We start from the raw sequence: 20,265 nt of genomic DNA, 5'->3' as shown, positions 1-20,265 counted from the left end.
TACTTTCATAGCCGTGAGGCAATTCTACCAGACAGATTCAAACAAATATATTTGGTAATTAGTGCTGTCTTGTTTATTTTAATTGCCTAAGATTATTTATGAGGGCAGAGTGAGTCTGATTAATAATGTATATAAAAACTGCCATGTTTGTCTTCCTGAAGGGCACATGAAAAGGAAGACTTATTTATGTCTTTGTTGTTCAGGAGTGTGGAATAAAATTAGCATAACTAATCATGCTTTTAAAAAAGGCAAGAACATGTGCATGGTTTATGGGAACTCTTTAATTGCCCATTTTGACAAAATCTTTTATTTTGTTAAATTAATACCTTTACACAATATTGAGTTCACCACCATCAGGTCTAACCTCCACTGTCCTGTTTTGTTATACTTTTATCATTAATAAAATATATAATAATAATATACCCCTTGATCTAAAATAAGTGCTGTATCCTCTATTTTATCACCTTGTTTTTCTTGACAACTTTGCTGATGTAAGACATCAGAACATTCAATGGGTTATAAGGTTAAAATGAGTGAAAGCACAGTGCCTTCTCCAAATGCAGGATGTTGATCTTCAGCAAGCATATAAAAATATTTCCTCTGGTTTAATTCTCTTTCTCTTCCACTATTCCAAGATTTCCCAGCCCCATTCCCTTTGGGCCGAAGTTTTTGGCATAACAAACTGAAAGAAAAGACCAGAAAACAAGGCTTACATGCAAAAGTGCTCTCCTGACCTTGCTGTCTTCTTTACCTCCTCCCATCCATCAGGTTGGAAAGAAATGATCTCAGCAATGAATCTGATGAGACTGTGCTCATTTCCAGATCTGTTGAGATCAGCTGTTCCGGACATGCTGTTAGAGGTACACGGCACTACCAGTTTGATCTCTTACTCAAGGTGGAATTAAAACTAAAAGGTGGAATTGCTTCAGTTGATTCATGACAGGTGTGTGTCTGTCAATATATCTGTGTGCACACGCAGTGCTATGTGTTTGTTTATAGAGTCCCTTAGCCAGCATGTCATCTTGTACCTTTGCAGTAGATCTCCCCGTCCTTGTCTGTCACAGTTGTGGACTCCAGGCTCTTTCCACAAAGGGCACAGCGGAAGCATGTCTTGTGCCAGGGCTATGGAGAAACGAGACATTCACTGCAGTGTGAAGACATGGTCACTATGACAGCCACCTCAGCTCTGTCTAACCCAGGCCACCTCACTTACCTGTATCATGTCAAAACCTATATTCTATCATGCATACTGACCCTGATTCCACTCATATGCCAAGAAATGCAAGCATTTCATTATTTCAGGAAATCTATGGCCAGTCCATTTGTGTACAGAAATTCATTGTTATGGAGGACATATCATAGCACACAGTAAGCTGTGTAGTATCAACCTTTGACTCTTAAGCAAAACCAACCTTGCGGTTACTTGTAATACTCATACGTTTTGCAATACCCTTAAAATACCAGTCTACACAAACAAAAAGACTGTAAAAACTAATGAATTACCATCTGATTGGCAGCATGATAATTTGTTAATAATAGTAATAAGTTATGTTGTTGAAGCACTGAAGCTCTTAACATTTGTATTGCCAACCAAAAGAATCACAGTGACAGTAAAGATTATACCCCAAGATAAAACCTTGTGACTCCTCCCTCACCTGCAGAGTGGCAGTACTGGGGAAAATATGCAGAGGATATGACAGCTATCAATCAGTGAAACACCCTCTCTGTTATTGTCATAGTACTCATGCAAATGGGCAGGCCAATGTGTTGATCCACTGCATGCTATGAAAATCTCATCTGTATTGTTTTAGAAGAAGGAATTCAGTTTTACAGAAGTGCGATTCTGGATATTGAGGTCCTGTAGGACAAACAGCTGTTGGGGTGCAGGAGGTCTGAAGGGTGTTAGAAGAGTGGGGTGAACCCTACCTTTCCAGCCCCCATGACCTTCTCTGCTGCGTAGACCGCCTTTGAACACCGGGGGCAGCGGTCCGACCCACCAAATTTCTGAGCAAACTTGCTAGGGTTAGAATTCGTTGATGGACGTTGAGGCTTTGATCTGAGAAAAGGTGTCAGAGTAAGAGACATTCGTATTTCTCTCTAATTTAGTAAATGTGTGAAAACATATTGACATTTTGAGCAGTTGCCATAGTGATCTATGACATTTGGCCTAGTTCCTTTTTGCATGGCTCAGCTAAACGGATATTTTTTCTTCTTTTTAACGAGAAGCTCAGAGACTCCTTCACTGAAAGGTTTTTAATTAAGTGTTTTCATTACACATCACTGCCGGCAGTAATTGGCATGAATCTAGACGTGGCAGATAATAATGAACAGTTGAGTGGCTGATGGCCATAGCCATTAGATTGCAAAAGTCATGCTGGGCACAGTTTCAACAGCTTTGGCCAGATAATAACATTGGTTTCATTGTTTGGTCTGAAACTCAAGGAGCATTTCAAACAGGACTCGGGCTTGCTTATTCATTGTTTATATTTCCTATGTATTTCCTATGACACCACACTGTGTTGTCTAGGTATTGCTAATTGTGTTGTACTATGTTTATGTAAAACATACTGTGTATTAGGGCTGCAACGGTATAGAAATTTCCTTACCACGGTATTCGAAGAATGCCACCTTGCGGTTTGCCATACCACAGCCAAACCCCTCTGTGTTTAATTATTCATTCATTTGACGGTACCTGTCCCTTAATATGCAATATAGTGGTACTATCGCTACCACTATTGCTACTATCACTACCACTATAGGCCTTTTCAAAAGCATTGAAAAAAGAACCAGCAAAGACAGGGCAAACTGCTTATTGGCTTTGTTGTTTCTTATTTTTGTGTTATTGTAAATAGGCAAATTCAGGCTTGAATTTTTAAAAAAAAAAACTAAGCCACCCCCTATTTTGACGAATGAACTGTTACACAAAATAGCTAACCATCGCAGACTTGTTCCTGCCTCGTTCACAATAACCAGCATGGGATTTAATTTACCAGAATTGGGGGTACTAGGTCTATTTTAAAATAGGCTACATAAATTACTCACTTTCAAATGTAGCCGTGTAACAGACGCAGAAAATATCTGTATTAAACACCAAATACGCATAACAGTGATACATTCATTTGGTGCACAAACATCGTTTCTATTGTTTTATCGCTTTCAAAAGACAAAAATCCATCCATCCTCCTAGGCTAATTGTACTAGTTTACTCATGGCATGCATTTCAAACACCATATAAATGCTGAATATTTGGTTGATTAACTTAAAACTAATGAAACAGTTATTACACACATTTAAAAGCAGTTTACGTGAGTATTGTTATGCATTATAATTAATAAACATGGGTATAGACAGGGGTTATCATACATTGAATGTTTTCCTCCGTAACATTATTTGTTGACAGTTGCAGTTGCTCACTAGTTTTCAACACCAGAATTGCAAACCGCTTCTCCTCAATGTCAGTCCTCTCAGTTGATTTGATCAGTCAGACGACCAGAAGGTTACGATGATGTGATGTGCTTGCTAAATGTTATGTCTATGCTCAGTGCAGAGTTCTGGGTGTTTTAGAATCATTTTCTCATTCTTGTGTGGAGAGATTTAAAAAAAACGTGTGTACTGTGGACGTGATCCTTTTCAAAACTGATAGAAAAAAGTGAGTTTTCTAATATATCCGGATATGTGTGGACAAGGCCACAGACCAAGCCAAAAGCTACATGAGGATGGCAGCACACTCAGATGAGGAAAAAAAGCTGTCATGACGGTAACGGTGGTGACGGGCTCAACGCTACGGTACACCTTCTAATACCATGCTATGGCGGTGATGCGGTTATTGTTGCAGCCCTTCTGCCCTATGTACAATGTATCATCTCAGAGGTGACGAGGTTGTTATTTTGACACATACTCTAGTGGCTGGAAGTCCTGGTGTTCTGCAGCGGGGTCAGAGCTGAGCGCCCCCGCCCCCTGGCCGTACCCGTAGCCTTTGGGACCGTATTTTTTGCCATAACACATCTTGCAGTAGATCTCAGACTCGTGTGCCGCCACCGTGGTGCTGTCCAGACCCTTCCTGCAGGTCACTGGAACACACAAAGGGAAATGCTGCTTTTCTGGGAATGCTGGAAATGGTGCTGAGGTCCAGTTCCCCAAGTCCAGCTCTATTTATCAGAATGACACTCTTAGTGTAAAGGGTAATGTTTTAACCTGTCTACAGTGAACGCTCTGCAACCATATGATGTAAAACATACTGTATCACACCTCCACATTCAGTTTTTCAAATATTGGTATCAAGTGACTGGGTGGGAGATGGTTTTTGGAAGCACCAGGATCACTTGAGAGAACAGATATAGACACAATTTCAAAGAACAGATATAGAGTGATCCAGTAGCGGAATTCTTGGGTGGCTTGATATTTGTGGAGAGAAGTAGTCTGAACACTACCATTGATTTGTTACACTCTTTACAGAGGATGAGAGAGCCTTGGCTAAGAGTGGAATCATGACAGCATGCATTCCCATCAGCAGGGCACTTTTCACCCTATTATGTCTGTCAGCTGTTCCAGCCCTACCCCAAGCCCTGGGGCTCTGCAGGGAATGGAAGCAGGCATGGCTGGGGTCATCCATTACCTATTTCTGTAGTTCTGGGACTGGGCAGGGGAGCTTGGACTGGTGGGGGAATTTCTCACAACAGATGGAAAAACAGTCATGAAGTGACCACAGATTGGGGTTCCCAAAGGTTGCCACTGAATTTTTAGTAGGTCTTGCATCCTTGCAGAGGTGCAATTAACACGAACCAATAAGTTTTGAAGCAAGTCAAGGATGAGTACAGACATTTTTGTAGTATATTTAGTGTCTGCTCTCCAATTAATTTGGATTGTTTCAGTGGTTGGTCTTTTAAATATATGCATTTATCATTTATGTAAATTATTTTAGCATCTTGTGTCAGATTCAGAAGTTTTGACTGTAAATCAGATTACACTAACTGATCTCAGATAATCAACTGTTGTGAAGCATATCAGTTGAAAAATGAAACCAACAACAGGATTATAGGATAACAGTGACATTTTATCCTTTCCTTAGGGACCCACTCTGTGTGCTGGTTTTAATTCCAACTGATTAATTTAATTAGGTTTGAATGAGCTGTTAATCTGATTTGTATCCACTTCAAGTCCTTTGTGAATTAAATATATGGTTAGTGTGTTTGTAAAGAATTTGAAAGATAAAGCAATTTCTCAACTCATTTTTGTTTACTCATTTAACAGCTTGGTTAAACATAATTAATTGAACTCAGATTGAAGGGAAACCAGTGAGTCACTCTGGACTGTGACTGGGCAGGCCTATTGTGTAGCAAATACTAAGAACCATGACAGTTAAGGAATACTGTGATGTAGTAGTCACTCAGGACTGTGACTGGGACAGATTGCTGCTTAGCGGTCACTTACTGCAGATGAAGCAGGTTTTGTGGAAGCTCCTGCCATTGCACTGGATCTCCTCAGCATGGTACACAGTCTTCTCACAGGCCCCGCACTTCGCTCCACCACCCCAGTTTGGCATCCTCACCACAGGCCCGTGCTGGGAGTCTTCTCTGAGGGAGGGGAAAGTCACAACAAAAACCTGCCACAGACCCAACTTTCGGCTTTCCTTTCCATGGAGCCATTTATCTAGTCCAACAAAATGTAATGTAATGTAAAATGTAATGGAATGTAATGCACCTCTATACAGTGTCAGATACCTTGCTACTCACAGCATTACAGTTTATTAGACAGGGACCAGGCCCTCCCACAGAGCAGGCACTGAATGAGAGCAGAGCAATACCCTAAAAGGGAGGTGAGGTATCAGGAGGCAGTCAGACAGGACTTTCTCTCCCCCTTTTGATTGCAGGGCACAAAGCAATCTCACATGCCTGGAATGTGGTGATAAGAGTCCAAGAATAGTGTCTTTATTAAGACCATCAGTGAGTGAGCCAGCCATACACAAACCATAATGTGCAGAGGGGGAATCATTTGCAAAAAAGTTTCATCCTTAACAGATGGAACGGGATAACCAATAGTTCCAGCGCCATGAAAAATAAAATATAAACATTTGTTTTCCCCTTGGGGGATCTGTCATTGAAAACACACATACAAATGCACATGATCTGTAAGGCAATTCTGAAACAAAATTATTTTCCAGTATTTAAATATTGATAACTATTCATTTATTAACGCCTTAATGTTAAAAAAAAATCATGGGGATTTCAGTTGTTTTTTGTAATACATTTCTACTACATTTTTAAGTTGAAGTTGAATAACATTTTACAGAAATGCTTTCTTGAGACACATTACATCCTCCATCACAACAAGAACTATACGTTTTTTGATTGTTTTTCATTGTTTGTCATAGCAACAAATAAAGTCATACAAATCCCAATACTAATAAGCTATCATAAAAAATCATAATATTATACAAACAATTATATCAGACATACCCAGTGATGTGTTGGCTTGACTGCCCTCTTCCCTTGACTCAGTCCGAGAAAGTGAAGAATTCAATGGGCCAGTAACCTTTAAATACTGGACATCATCCATTTGCAGTGGGATGTAGCTGGGGTGACGTTCAAATGAAACCATCTTCCAAAAATAGCATGTGACAAAGTTCTCCACTGGTAATAATGGAAAAAGACCCCCCCCCCCCCCCACCTAGGAGGGGATCTGGTACCTACTGCAAGAGTGTCATTTGTGCTGTTTTTAGAACTGCATGGCTTTTTGAGGTATGTGGGAGACAGCTCTCAAAATATAGGGGGTACCAGCTGTGTTAGAAGAAACGACTGGAGGACCAATTTGACCCTTCATACCACAGGGGCAGGCAGGGCAGAGAAAAAACACTGCCTCTTTAAGGACTTGGCCAAAAAAACTAAACCTCCCACGAGAAGTATCTTGACACTAATTGCAAGCTGATTATACTTTCTTATGTTGCAGCTGTTGCTGAGGTACAAAATACACAAAAAAGAGGCTTGGGGGCAGTTAAAAAGTATTTGGATCAGCAGCATGGTAGAAATTCACTGGTTCTCTTTTGTTTCAGTTGTCTATGAATATTGCTTTAAAGATTGCATACTTTTTGTGTATTACATCCTTTTCAAAAACGCTTTGTAGTCCCACCTTTATTTTGGGAACAATTGCACTGCCACCAGAGAGCTGGGTTTTTGAATTCAGGATATTGTAAAAATATGTCTTACTGTTGCACCATATTTTCCTGGCTCTGTTGGTTTCCCCAAGACCAGGCCTGGATTACCGCACGGGTCTATCGGTCACAGGGGGCCTAAAAACCCACACCAAGAAAGCCCTGCTGCCCGAGGGTTGACCCTTGAGAGATCCTAAAAGGCCTGTAGCAATACTCAAAGGGCTACATGGGCCCCCAACCTGAATGCAAGTGGTCTAGAGCTAGTCTGATCATTATAGACTGTAGTGCTTTATAGATGTACTGCTTTAATTGTATGTTTTGCACCATATTTGAGGTCCTACATGTCCTTGAATGTCTAACGTGTGTGTGTCAGTGACAGGGGCACTGCTAGCAATTCTGGGCCCCCTGACAGAATTTTCAGTTAGGTCCCCCCAGTGAGATTTTTGGGGGCCCCTCCAGCCAGGGCCCTAGGAATTGTACTCACTCACCTTTCATGCCTTTACGGCACCCATGGTCAGTGAGTACTCTGTGTCACAATGTTACGTGTTGATGTGTGTCTAAGCAATCATACTAAGTCAAATTCCTTGTAGGCCTACATGTCTTGTGCTTGGTGAATGAAGGAATTCAGTTTCTGATTCAGATTATAAGGGTTTCTGAGGGCCTCTAGCAGTGATCGGGGGATCTTCAGATTTGAAATACCCTTTTCCCCTATAAAAGTCTGCTTAATGAACATTTTATAGCCTACTTAGTTGTATTGTGGTTATACCTGAATATCCATCTAAGGAAATTGCATTTAAACAAAAATTATATATCAGATTGGTTATGTTGTTGATGCTATAATTATGCAGATTATGCAGTCTCTTTTATGGCAATTGAACTAAAAAACAAAAATCATAATTTTTGGTCTCATGCATATTTATTTTCATTTTACAAATAGTAAAGAAAATTAATGTGATTTAAATAATGCTATGATATGTTGTAGTCTAGTTATTTTTTATGATCTTGGTAAGTTTTTTGCTTTTAACAACAATGATGGTTTTTATTAATTTGGTATGAGATCACATTTTTGTGTTTTCTGCTGGCATAGCCAAGATGTATTAAGTTAACGCGGGTCATTAGTGATTAGGCTAATGCTACTGCCTGTGGTATTAGTCTCGTAGATCCTGTATGATGGGCTATACAGGTGTCTTTTTATTTTGTCAATTAATGTGCTATTTGTCGGCAATTCAAATACATTAATATAACTTATTGCACTATTTCCCAGACTTTTTTTCTGGGGACCCACTTTTTAAAAATGACAAACCATCGCGACCCAATTCACAATACGCCTTATCTGTAAATCGTGAGAAGAGCAGATTTGTGCATAAATGAACGTTCCTGACCATTTTTACTGCCATTTCCGCATCACCTTATATTATCTTGAATAGGTAAACCAGCCATTTCGAAGTTATACATTTGATAAATCACAACTTCGTTTTATTTACGTTATTGAAAACATATACACATGTTAAATACCTTATAAATAAGACCAACTAAATGCATTTAGGCGGAGTTAACAGGCTATCTCATTGTTTTTATTTCCTCTCATCAGTAAAAAAAAAAAATACACATTTATAAGTTTTCCAATCGCCCCGGTATTAGCATACGCGCTAAACGGATAAACACACCAGTGTGATCGTACGCGCAAAAGGGTGCAATAGGTGGTCCATAGAAGAAATTTATTTGGCGACCCAAATAAAATCTTCTGCGACCCACCCTTTGGGAAACACTGGCTTATTGCATCATGTGTTGATGTGGTGTAAATCCTGTAGGCTAAATATGTCCCGTAAGCACAGGGTGGTTAGACTGAGTCGCTACTTGCTGTGCACGTGCCTGGGGGTTGGGGGGGCGGAGGCTTTCATGCCCAGGGGCCCTTGATTTCATAATCCGTCCATGCCCAAGACCCTTTCTATCATACCTGTAGGTTACAGCCTGACCAAAGGTTCAGTGACAACGCTTCCAACAAGCCAAAACACATCAGCTGAGGAAAAATAGGTGACAGAATGCATACAATATTTACCTCTGTATTCAGCTGCAGTAAAAAAATGCAATATAATGACACTGCACTGCCATCTGAGACGCTGATGTAAAAACATTTTATTTTGTTTAATGTGAAGAGACCCCTTTGCTATAAATTAAATTTTGCCTGATTAACCTAAAATTCTTCATATACATTCATTTACATTTGTCACATACAATTCACTTTTTAAGGTAACAGTTTACATGTAAAATGTGCAAAATTATAATGGTACTACACACAAAATATAAATCACATGTATCTACTAGTCATCCATCAACTGTTTTGCAGCACAATCAGCTTTAACTGGTAGGTTCTGACATCTCTGTGGCACTTAAATGCAGTATTTTTTTTAAATAAATTTCTTTTGTATATAGATAAATTCACCAGATTATCTTCCCTCAAGGACAGTACACATATTTTTTTTTTTTCATGGAAATGTGACACATTAAATGTATGCAGATGTATACATTACTACTGCCTCATGACAGTAGACCCAGCATCAAATGGCAAGTATGGCAAGTCGTTTGCAACCTCTGCATCCCATCCTGTGTGGTTTTCTGTTATGGTGGCAGTGTCCAAACACTGCTGAGGACATGACACAATGAAAGCCATGCGAGCTGCAGTGCCACAGAGCCGAGAGCAACAGTGAAAGGGATGACAGGATTTACACCTACAGAGGCTCATTGATGCAGGCCATTTAGCAGCACAGGCTCTGTGGCAGTGGGCCTTAAGGTATCTTCAGCGCCAACGTCAAGCTTCCTCTGGGGAATGTAAACAGTCCTGCAGGACGTTTGGCCAGCAGGGGTAGTCACAGTGGCCAGGGGGGAGAGGCTGGAGCCCGGGGTGTGGAAGAAACTGTGCTGGACAGGTTGGGTCCCTTTGGGAGTGGCCAGCAGGGGCTGTGAAATAAAACACAACATTGTGATGGCTACGGTGTGGTGAGCACACAGACAATCAACCAACACAAAGCCACCACTCCCGAGAGGATTTGCATTTTGGCACAGGTGGAACACTCTTTTTTTAACCTTTTTGAACCATTGATTACTGATTAAATCACTGAAGTCAATTTAATCAATCAGTATGCCTGTGTTCTTAACCCAATTCTTACAACTGGACTTGTTTACAAAGGAAAACTTGCATAGTTTACATTTTATTAATTATTCTATTATATAACAGGAATATATATTTGAGGAATTGGTTCAAGACAAGTACCATCCTAAAGATGAGAAGTGAAGGAGTGCTAGGCTAGGACTCTAATCTCTAAAACCTCTTACCCCATGGTTACCAGTCCCAGTTCAGTTCTCTATCCATTACTTAACATGGCTGCCTCCAGGCATGTTTGTTTAAGAAACATTTTTCTGTTTAGAGATGGTGATTTGTCCTTGTCAAGAGAAGTTTAACTTCACTCCACCCTTCAGGCACACCTTTAACCCCTTCATAGCCCCCTTTCTCTCACCTGCTGTAGGCTCAGGAGGGTGACTGGCTGCCCATGTAGCGGAGTCTGGAGGGCCACGGAGGACATGGGCTTGACGAAAATCATGCTGGCCTGCTGGAGGCCTGAGTGGCCGGGCACAGGGCTGGCCTGCTTGTGGGACGGGGGCATGCCCCCTGAGCTGCCCGTTGGGATGAGGCCCAGGTTCTGCAGGGTGAAGTTGAGGATGGCGGGGCTGGGGCTGTTGATGCGGTGCCCAGGTGCGAATGAGGGGATGGGTGAGACGGACACGGACATGGGGCGCTGGATGGAGAACCGGGTCGGGGTGAACTCCTGGGTGCCGGCTGGCGCGGACCCTGTGAGAGAACGGTGGTGGAATTATTGCTCCTTATTAACACAAGAGGGTGTTTAATCAGAGTGATCCACCAGGTAATCACATTTCACACACCTGGAACCAATGATTATGCAGCTAATGCAAGGCAGCAGTATGGCGTGGTGGTAAGGACCAAAGGTTGCTGGTTTAAATCCCTACTGGGGCATTGCTATTGTACCCTTGAGGAAGGTACTTAACCCACAATTGCATCAGTAAATGTCCAACTGTATAAATGAATAAAACTGTAAAATATACAAGTTGCCCTGGATAAGAGCATCTGCTAAATGACAATAATATAATGTAATATGTAATGTACTATGGTGAGGAATTCAATCTTAGAATGAACCTGCTATGATCACTTGTTTCTTATTGTTGCAGTCTGGCCCTAAGCCAGCTGACGAGCTGTGTGTCTGTCCTGTGCTGTCAGTACCTGCTGTGGGGGTCTGATGTGCATTGTGGCTGGGAGTGGAAGCCTTAGCACCCTCCCCGCTGGAACTCTGACAATCTTTGTAGCTGATGAGGGACTGCTGGGATATGGGAATCAGGTAGCCTGTTGGTATCAGAGTCTACAACACAAGATGTATTTGTCACCAACATGCATGTGCCACATTACAATTCACATAACACAGAATCTCTGAGTGTATGACGAGCTTCCCACATGTCTCATGCTACCTCAGTGTTCAGATTCGCTGGAAGCATGGCAATCTCCTGCACTGGGACGGCTTGGAGGGGTGTGTGCCCTGCCTCGCTGTCCAACGGCGAAAATTTCTCATCCCTCTCCAGGAACCTCTCCACGCTCTGGTCCAGCCTCTCCGCGGCTGTGCTCTCCGGCGTGTTGATGAACTCTGGGTCCAGATGCAGGGCGCGAGGCGAGGGCCGGCTGGAGACCAGGCCCCTGCGAGCCTTCAGCCGTGCCTGGAGGTTCGCACATGGCTTTGCCTGGACAGGAGAGGAGCCCTAGGAAGGGAGGGAGGACCGACGATATTGCCAACGTCACTCTCAATTAAAGGCTCAGCACAACTGAGTTTGCTTTTTACTCATTCTCATTCCCCAGGAGTCTTTGACAGTCTGTAGTCTTGGAATTTAGGTCTAATGTTTACCATACTTGCCTTTGATAACAAGGAAAAAGAACCTTCAGTCTTTTTCCTAATGAATCCATTACCTTTTTAAATACAAATATTGAACATGATCATTTTGACTTATATATACTTTAAATGATCCCTGATTAAGTTTAACGCCACTGTTCTAAGATCAGATTTGGATTTCAGCTTTTGTAATGCTCAGACAGAACACTGGAGCAGTAAGAGAAGCCTACAGTGATGCAGAAACTTACCTCTGAAATGTTCTGAGTCTTCAAAGCTTTGGAGGGACTGTTCTCTGGAATTCTTTCAGCACAGACCCTTTTGAGCACAGAGGCAGGGCTTTTGGGTGAGTGGGCGGTGTCAGTATTTTGAAGCACAGGATTGGTCACCTGTGTCTGAGTGGCACTGATGTCTGATGTCCCAGTGAGTGTAGGTGTGCTGAGAGTGCCACTCTCCTTGGTACCGTCACACAGACCTCCGCTCTTTTCCTCAAATGTCATGGAGCGCACTGCTAGGCTGGAGGGGTGTGGCTTCACAGAGCCAGGCTGCATGTACACAGCATAGGGCCTGCCCATGGGGTGTTGGGGCAGCAGCACGGGGATGAGTGGGGAATACTGAGAGGAGATGCACGACAGCGCCCCCACAGACTGGACAGGGAACTGTGCCCGCAGAGTGCTCCCATTTGGCTCTGCAGTCAACACTGGTTCTGCTGCCCTGACACTTTCAGCAGCCTTTTCCTCTGGTTTAGGAGCATTTCCAGCAGCAGGAGTGGATTTTCTTTCACTTTTTCTGAAATAAAAGAAGAAAATCTATTACAGAAATGTAAAACATTTTGAAACATCATGCTTCTATCAGTAGTGTAGTGTAGTGGTAAGGCGCAAGGCTTAGAACCAAAGGCTGCTAGTTCAATTCCCTGCTGAGAAACGGAACCTAACCCATAATTGCCTCAGTAAATATCCAGCTGTATAAGTGTATAAAATTGTAACCCATGTAAACTGTTCTGGATAAGAGTGCCTGCTACATGACAATAATATAATGTCAGGAGTATGCATTTTGTGTGTTAGTCAGCACATGCATCATATCAGACAACACTGCTGCACTTACTTTGATTGCTCATCCAGCTGGATTTTACAGATAGCTGCCAGCTGGGCCATTTTGCTTGGATAGAAATCTGTATCTGAAGAATCAACAGGGAGAGATCAAAACAATAACCAGTAAGACCACAACAATCCACATTCAACACTTAGATTCTTCAGACAAACCAAACCAAGCAGCAGCATCTGGAAACATAGTTTTCCACCAGCTACCTGGAGTAACTTTAATGGGACTGGTCGGGGCTGAGTTGATCTTCCTACGGTCGTCCTGAATGCTCTTGGCCAGCTTGACCAGAGATGGGTGTCGGGTGAAACTGCGCTTTGTTCCAGGGGAGAAAAGATTTTTTGTGCAGTTCTCTAACGAGGCTCTGGACTCCAATGTCCCTGCTCCGGTGGACATAGTGGTTGGGGGACTCTCTGCTTTGGGGACAGTGAGAAAACCAAAGCTGAATCAACAGTGACAGTGTCAATGCTGTGATAGTCCAGTTAAAACAGTATGATCTGGACCTACCTTTGATATTGGGGAAGTCTTCAGGGCCTGTCCATTTGAAAGCTGGCTTCCTTCCTCTCTCCTCTGTGACATGGACCTTCTTAATCAGCTGCAGGCTGCTCAGCACATTGGCGATGTCATACAGCCTGCGGATCTTGGCTGCGATACAAAGTGCTTTAGTTAGGACATTGCTCAAAACACATGTACAAGAATATCTAGCTGCCTGTGGTGCATTTTAGAGGCTTCTCCTGTGATGTGTTACTCACTTTTGAACTTGCTTTTGTCCAGGTCAATCACTTGATCTTCTCCGATAAGGATCTTTGCTGCAACTTCAAGACTGACCACCCGAGGGGTGGAGACAAGGAACAGCATGACAAACTTCTGGCTCATGACCCTCAATGACTTGTCCTTCCGGCTATTGACAGAGGCTGGATTGAAGAACAGAAAACATATTACATTATTGTCAATTAGCAGACGCTTTTGAGTGATTTCCAGGTTTACCCATTTATACAGCTGGATGTTCACTGAGGCAATTGTGGGATAAGCACCTTGCCCATGGGTACAACAGCAGTGTTCCAGCAGGGAATCGAACCAGCAACCTTTCTGTTACAATTCCTTCTCCTTACCGCTATGCCACATTGCTACGCCAAAGCACCACCCTGACTCTCATGCCCAATTATGAATTATAATCCAAAATGCGTGCTCAGTTATCCAAGCATCCCCCTTGCACTTCGCCCTGCATGGTCAGACCTTGCCCTTATTCACTCACCAGCTCTGAACTCCATGCCGGGCAGCTCCACAAAAAACATCTCCTTCTGCCCCCACTCGCCCTCACCATCGGCCAGGGGCTGCACGTTCTCATTCTCCTTCTCCTCCCCATCGAGATCGAAGTCCCTCTCGCAGCTCCTCTGCTTGATGTGCTGCATCTGCTCGCTGTACCTGTGCTCCTCACCCACCCTCTTCAGCGTGGCCAGTGTCTGTGACAGGTTGGCCCGGCCGTGCCACGTGTAGCGGTTCTTGGCTAGCCGGCTCACCATGTGCAGGCTCTCCAGCACATTCATGATGTCGTAGATGCGCCTCCTTTCCACGTCTGTGGGAGAGAGGTGCAGGTTAAGAGCGATGATGACCAACGGGCTTGTTTGGGTCACAAGTCACTAGGGAAGCAACCCCCCAAGTAAGATATAAAGCCCCGGCTTAATATGCCGACTGAATTTATGAAACTGCGGATGGATCACTTTGTCCTAACTTAGGCTGCCCAACCGCTGTCTTGAATTATCATACCAAGATCACTATCACTCTTTTGTTGCTTTACTGATTTAAACAAATTTTGGTGTGATAATCTGTGGCGATCTTCAGTTGAAACATGGGAAATGTCTCCCAAGCACTGTGTAAGAGTTGACATTCTAAAATGCCAAGCGCCCGAATGTTCATTGAAAACACAAAACAAATGTAGGTAAATGGAAAAAGGACAGGACTTACTAAGCTCTCCAGCCACATCATCAAGGCAGATGTTGTTGTTGAGAGCAGGGTTAGGGTAATCTGGGTACCGTGCAAGGAATTTATGACAGAGCAAACCCAGGCTCTTCTCTTTCCGGCTTATTATTAGTTTTTCTGATTCTTCTCCAAACCCAGGCTCCTGTTGGCAAGCATTAAAACAGGCAACTTAGTGCACAGGAAGGGGGTCAGATGAGATTTTTTTATAAGGGATGAAATGAAATATTTGGTTATGCAAGTATTCAACTGTGAGATCACTAATCATTTACAGACAAATAGTAATATTAGTTATTATTATTATTATATCATGTCATATTATATCAAATAATATGATACTAGCGTCTGCTAAATGCTAATAATGTAACACAATTTTAAATACAAATGCACAACCACAATTTCTGTACTGTAACTTTAAAAATAACTACGACCAATAGCTTCGTGAAACACTGTATCAAACAACTGCAGCTATAACAGAAAGAAAAGGAGGTGAAGAAACAACTGCCTTTTCTGCGTAATCTCATCAAGAAAGAAACATCCTCAGATCCCTTCAATGGTTTCTTTTACCTGAAGGCAGCTGCTTGGCCGTGTGATTTCAGTGTCGTCGATGCACATCTCTTTCGCTCTGTTCCTTATCTCTGGGCTGGCTGCGCTGAGAAGGATTTTGAGGTTGGAGGTTGGGGTCCAGGGTTCACAAGCAGAAACGTCTCTTCCCTTTGTGGGTGTAGTCAGAGACCCCATGTTGTGTTGGGACTCTACAGACACTGCATGAGACGCAGATGACTTTCCTGGTGTTTTTGTCATCGTGTATGGCTCGGCGAATGTATCAGCCTATTGACAAGAAAACGCAACCATGCAGTGTCATTACAAATAACTAACTCCAACGATTGGGAGTACCCTTAAAACGCTTTAAATGGGCTCAGATGTGACTAGATGATACTAACCTTCTCATTTTCTGATCTGTCACAATTGGAGTTGATTTGAGGCTTCTGGTTCAGGTTTTGTAAATCAAGCAAAACACTTGACATTTTAGTCCTACAAAATTGACAAAAAAAAAAAAAAAAAAAAATCAGGTCCAAATACGGTTTGCATTCAACGGGTAATAAAAGAAGACCACCAACTTCACAATGCTAACTTATACTAACGGTAGCCATTAGCTAGCGAGCTATTAAAACTTTCGAATGCCCAACTGGCTACAGCTCTAACTGTTAAACTAACTGAATCGCTGCTCCCTTTGACAACGTTGTAAGAAAACGTCTCTGTTAGACTAAATAATGATCTAATTATCTAACAAACCGATTGTAGTGAAAAGTTCTAGCTACCTTCCCACCATATAAATTACATCAACTATGTTAGCCAAGTAGCGTTGTAGCAACCCGAAGTGCGAGTCATCAGAGTTCCTTCGAAACTGGAGAGTAACTGACACTCACATTGTCGAATTACAAGTAAGAACCAGTTTGATACCACGCCTTCTTGTAGATAGCGGCCAATCCAAACGAAGCGGGGACCGCCGATTCCGACTGTCCCGCGCAGGTAGATCGCAGCAATATTTTTTAAAATCTTCGCGCGGAATTTCTGGGATTCCACTAACAAACCCCGGAAATGTGAAATGTATTAAAAATGATAATCTCTATCCCCAGATTGTCATCTTTGGTTGTGATGGAATCGTCAAGTAATAATAATAATATCTTAACATTATATTTAACTAGATATAGTTGATCTTAAGCTTATTTTTAACTTGTTGCTGGTATTTAAATGGCTGCAGCCAAATGTACAACTAGGTGGATAACTACCTCAAACAAGTTGGCTGCTGTTGGGTTAGCTAAAAAATTAAGACCCATCAGAACCAAAACTCGCCCATTAAAGAATGATTTGCATTAAAATTCAGTGAGATAACAGAAAATGTGTAATGTTGCTTAGTTAAAAAGCATCCACATTCTAATTTGTCACATTACAAGGCGCGCCGGTTCTTTCATTTCCCCGCTCCGCCGCCTTGTTGCCAGTTTAGGTAGCAGTGTAAAACACATCTGCGGAACACAACAAACCGACACTTTAAACCATTCTTTACCAAATTTAAAATATAAGATATCTGTTTTGTTCTGAAGTGAAAATTATGTCAAGGTAAACTAATAGGCTAATCTATTCGTTGATAGTTCAATGGATAGATTGCTCGCTACATCTTGTGACGTAGCTAACGTAGCGAAATAGCCTACAGTATCCGGGTTTTAACTCTAGACTTACCAAACTGTAGCAATCACCGTAACAATGACGTTTTCAAACCAAGGAAAACGCACTAAATGTTAGATCAAAGGTGAAACAATCACTAAATGAGAAGGAGAACTTACCAAACCGTTCGCGTAAAAATGTTAATTTATCCTCTGTTCCCCGCTCGAAATCAGACCATAGGTAGCCTAGTTTTCATCTCATGGAAAACATTTAATACAAAATTTGCGCTGCTAAGAAACACACGTAAAATAATTAACTCCCTCAAACAAACGTACAAAGTATAACTACCTATCTGAGATACGATAAACAGAAACATAAACTGATTATTTTTCTGTTAAAATCTCTCGCCCGCTGCTTTTAAATTATGGAGAACTAGCTGGCAGAACAGGCTATTGAGACGTAAACAGATAAACTTTTGAAATCTACCACGTTAGCATTAAAGGTTAAACCAATACGTGGATAAACCCAATGCCCAGCCACTTAGCTATCGCAATTTAAGTGAGTTAAGCTAAAAAAAAAAGTTAAGCTTTGTATGATCATTTGTCCCGCCTGACGTAGTCGATGCATACGGCGCGCTCTATCCCGCCCCAGTTTTACATTTCCCCCAGCCAACCAGAGCTGTGTTACAAGGGAGGAGTAGGGTAAAGGAGGAGTTATGGGAACGTACAGAAACTAGGTGACTGCATTTGACCTCCGTGGCGAATAGTTTACGCTACACTATGTAATTAAATGGGTACATCAGTTTTTGCTCATATCGGTAATTTGAGGAGTATGACATGCACTGTCAACTGGATATAGGCCTACTAGCCCAATTTGAAAACGTACCGTTGCTGTTCCTTTTCATATTGCTCTCCGAGGTTAATCATAATAGCAAGATAGCCATTTAGTACTAATAACAGTCTGTTGGACATTTTCAGTGTTTTGTGAACTGGCGAGCAAGCTATATAAATAGTGTCTACTGCTAAAAACAACTAGCCTTCTACGACGAATACTACTAATAACACCACTTGGTGGTGAGGTTACAATGGTCCAAGAATAGCCTACATTAACAGTGAAAAGGGTACTTGTTTGACACGAAGTGTTACGTGCTCATAATTTACCAAAATACAATAAGTACAATTTTAATTACAAAAAAAGTGATCAAAAACGGTCAATTGGTGTGCAGTGAATCACTGCAGATAGTAGGCCTACTATTTTGACACTAGATGGCAACAAATGCATTTCCATGAAAGTTTCCATGGAAACCGACAGCGCCAAAAAAAAAAAAAACTGGCTGAAAAGACTGGTGTGCGGAGCAATGACGTAATGTGATCGATTGGAAAGGGGGTCCGGGCTGAGAGATCGCTAATGCATGACTGCCTGGCCGGGGGGAAGGAGAATAGTAGCGTAGCATGTGTTTTGCAACTGCCGGTTTTTAAGGGAAACGGTGGTTTTGATTTGGGTGAGTATTCATCTCATTATCGTCAATCCAAGTGTGTACTTTCATTGTGCAAGTAGCCTACTCATATTGAGCTTAACGGGTAAATATCCTCTAAATCGGAAGTAAAATCTGTCGTTATCATTGAGGTGTTTCAGCTCAAGGTGCGTAATTGATTCTGGAAGGGAGCTATTGATGTTGATCTTAGGGTAAAGCATGTTATGAGAGACTGGATATTATGGAATTATATCATTAGGACATTAGTTCTGGGTTTCTAAATTTTGGAACTCTCTTTCATTGGAAGTGTAATTGAAACGTGTCGCATAAGTGTTGTGGTTTGACCACCACTGACCTTAGGCAATTTGGAAAGGTTTAGCAAGCTAGTGAAGTTAAATCGAAATTGCTACGGCTAGCTACGCACAGCCATCTGCTAACTCGTCTTCATGAGGACAGGACAGTACAAATTGTTCTTTGCGATTGGATAGAAAATTGTTTTCTGTAATAATTGTTAAATGAATTATTACATTCAGTCTAGTGTGAAGCCGAGATTTTTGAATGATTATTATCAAGCTCTCCTGTTGTCTAGATTGTTGTCTTTTTAAAGATGCGGAAATTTGCACCTGTTAATTGATAAACTGCCTGAGAAGAAGTATTCGCAGATAAACTGTACCCCTAGGTTTTCAGTGAAAACATGTACTTGTTCAGTTTATTTGAGTTTACTACTACGATATAATCTCCCTAGTGTGATAAACAAACACCAAAGAGGCAAACCCACGTGCTGTAGCCATTTCAAATAGTTAGCAAGTTGGTTGATCTAGCCAGTTTTTCCACTTAAGGAGCTTGGAACTGGTTTGTAAACGGTGCGAAAAAATTCAAGATGGATATTTCAGAGATTGAAGCATTACAACAAACAGAGTTACATTTGAAGTTAACCATTTTGGTGAGTTCCAGTGTCCATTTATTTGCATTAGTCGACACATTGATAAACTGTTTGTTCAAACTGGGTGAAATAATAAAACACATGGTGCACGATTAACACATTAAGCGATTGTTTATCAGATCACGCGGATCGTCGAAGAATATCATCGAAGAGGATCAAATTAGTTATAAGAGACAAGTGGCTGTTGTATACAATCCAGTGACTGGGAAATTGGCTTGGACTTACATTTAGGCAAATCAACTAAAAAAGTTTTCCTTTCAGACGAACAGATTTTTCAGTAGTTTTCAGATATGTGCCAGGTAAAAGCAGCTTGGTCCTAGGGGTATGTTTCATAAATTAGTATTTACAGCAGTTACAGCAGAGATCCATTAATAAGGACTTTTGCCTTGTAAGGTTCAGTTCTCTTCTGTTCATCCGTAGATCCTTTTCACTTAACTCTCGGCAGATCTACTGAATTCCTTTTTTGTTTTCCTTCTCAAAAGTAGCTACGTAATAAGAAGATTAAAGTTTGAGG

General features: G+C 41.7%; 2 protein-coding genes across 7 annotated transcripts; both read right to left on the bottom strand.

The window, feature by feature from the left end:
* Window positions 1-422: 422 nt before the first annotated feature.
* LOC118788143 (cysteine and glycine-rich protein 3-like) lies at window positions 423-6,511 on the bottom strand. Of its 4 annotated transcripts, none has more exons than XM_036544028.1 (6): window positions 6,456-6,511; window positions 5,431-5,573; window positions 3,899-4,070; window positions 1,927-2,056; window positions 1,029-1,122; window positions 423-682 (listed from the first exon to the last, which is right to left on the bottom strand). In XM_036544028.1, exons 2-6 carry the CDS (start codon window positions 5,540-5,542, stop codon window positions 606-608), a joined length of 585 nt encoding a protein of 194 aa, XP_036399921.1. In that variant the 5' UTR covers window positions 5,543-5,573; window positions 6,456-6,511; the 3' UTR covers window positions 423-605. The 4 variants fall into 4 exon arrangements, with proteins under 4 accessions (XP_036399921.1, XP_036399920.1, XP_036399922.1 ...); XM_036544027.1 differs by having other exon boundaries at window positions 5,431-5,568; window positions 6,456-6,495; XM_036544029.1 differs by lacking the exon at window positions 6,456-6,511 and adding an exon at window positions 5,804-5,877.
* A 3,250-nt stretch (window positions 6,512-9,761) lies between these two features.
* Window positions 9,762-17,569, bottom strand: e2f8 (E2F transcription factor 8). 3 transcript variants are annotated; one of them, XM_036544347.1, is made up of 14 exons: window positions 17,514-17,569; window positions 16,113-16,203; window positions 15,736-15,999; window positions 15,157-15,313; window positions 14,447-14,767; window positions 13,944-14,105; window positions 13,699-13,836; window positions 13,401-13,607; window positions 13,198-13,270; window positions 12,345-12,882; window positions 11,684-11,968; window positions 11,442-11,577; window positions 10,663-10,994; window positions 9,762-10,105 (listed from the first exon to the last, which is right to left on the bottom strand). In XM_036544347.1, the coding sequence occupies exons 2-14, from the start codon at window positions 16,194-16,196 to the stop codon at window positions 9,887-9,889; spliced, it is 2,916 nt and encodes a 971-aa protein (XP_036400240.1). In that variant the 5' UTR covers window positions 16,197-16,203; window positions 17,514-17,569; the 3' UTR covers window positions 9,762-9,886. The 3 variants fall into 3 exon arrangements, with proteins under 3 accessions (XP_036400240.1, XP_036400238.1, XP_036400239.1); XM_036544345.1 differs by lacking the exon at window positions 17,514-17,569 and adding an exon at window positions 16,491-16,562; XM_036544346.1 differs by lacking the exon at window positions 17,514-17,569 and adding an exon at window positions 16,491-16,562 and having other exon boundaries at window positions 13,401-13,604.
* Between the last annotated feature and the right edge of the window lie 2,696 nt (window positions 17,570-20,265).

This window comes from Megalops cyprinoides, chromosome 13 (genome assembly GCF_013368585.1).
Source record: "Megalops cyprinoides isolate fMegCyp1 chromosome 13, fMegCyp1.pri, whole genome shotgun sequence".
Taxonomy (NCBI): Eukaryota; Metazoa; Chordata; class Actinopteri; order Elopiformes; family Megalopidae; genus Megalops; species Megalops cyprinoides.
Note: the sequence above shows the minus strand (reverse complement) of the source record. Positions and strands in the feature narration are given on the sequence as shown.

Excerpts from the sequence above, each read along its gene's own strand:
- e2f8 (XM_036544345.1), bottom strand. Across the intron at positions 14,106-14,446 it reads CGGCATGGAGTTCAGAGCTG|CCTCTGTCAATAGCCGGAAG; the intron begins GTGAGTGAATAA and ends TCTTCAATCCAG. Across the intron at positions 13,837-13,943 it reads GGACAAAAGCAAGTTCAAAA|CCAAGATCCGCAGGCTGTAT; the intron begins GTGAGTAACACA and ends TTTGTATCGCAG.
- LOC118788143 (XM_036544028.1), bottom strand. The coding sequence starts at position 5,542 with ATGCCAAACTGGGGTGGTGGAGCGAAGTGCGGGGCCTGTGAGAAGACT. Across the intron at positions 2,057-3,898 it reads CAGGACTTCCAGCCACTAGA|ATCAAAGCCTCAACGTCCAT; the intron begins GTATGTGTCAAA and ends ACCTTTTCTCAG. Across the intron at positions 1,123-1,926 it reads AGGTCATGGGGGCTGGAAAG|CCCTGGCACAAGACATGCTT; the intron begins GTAGGGTTCACC and ends GTTTCTCCATAG.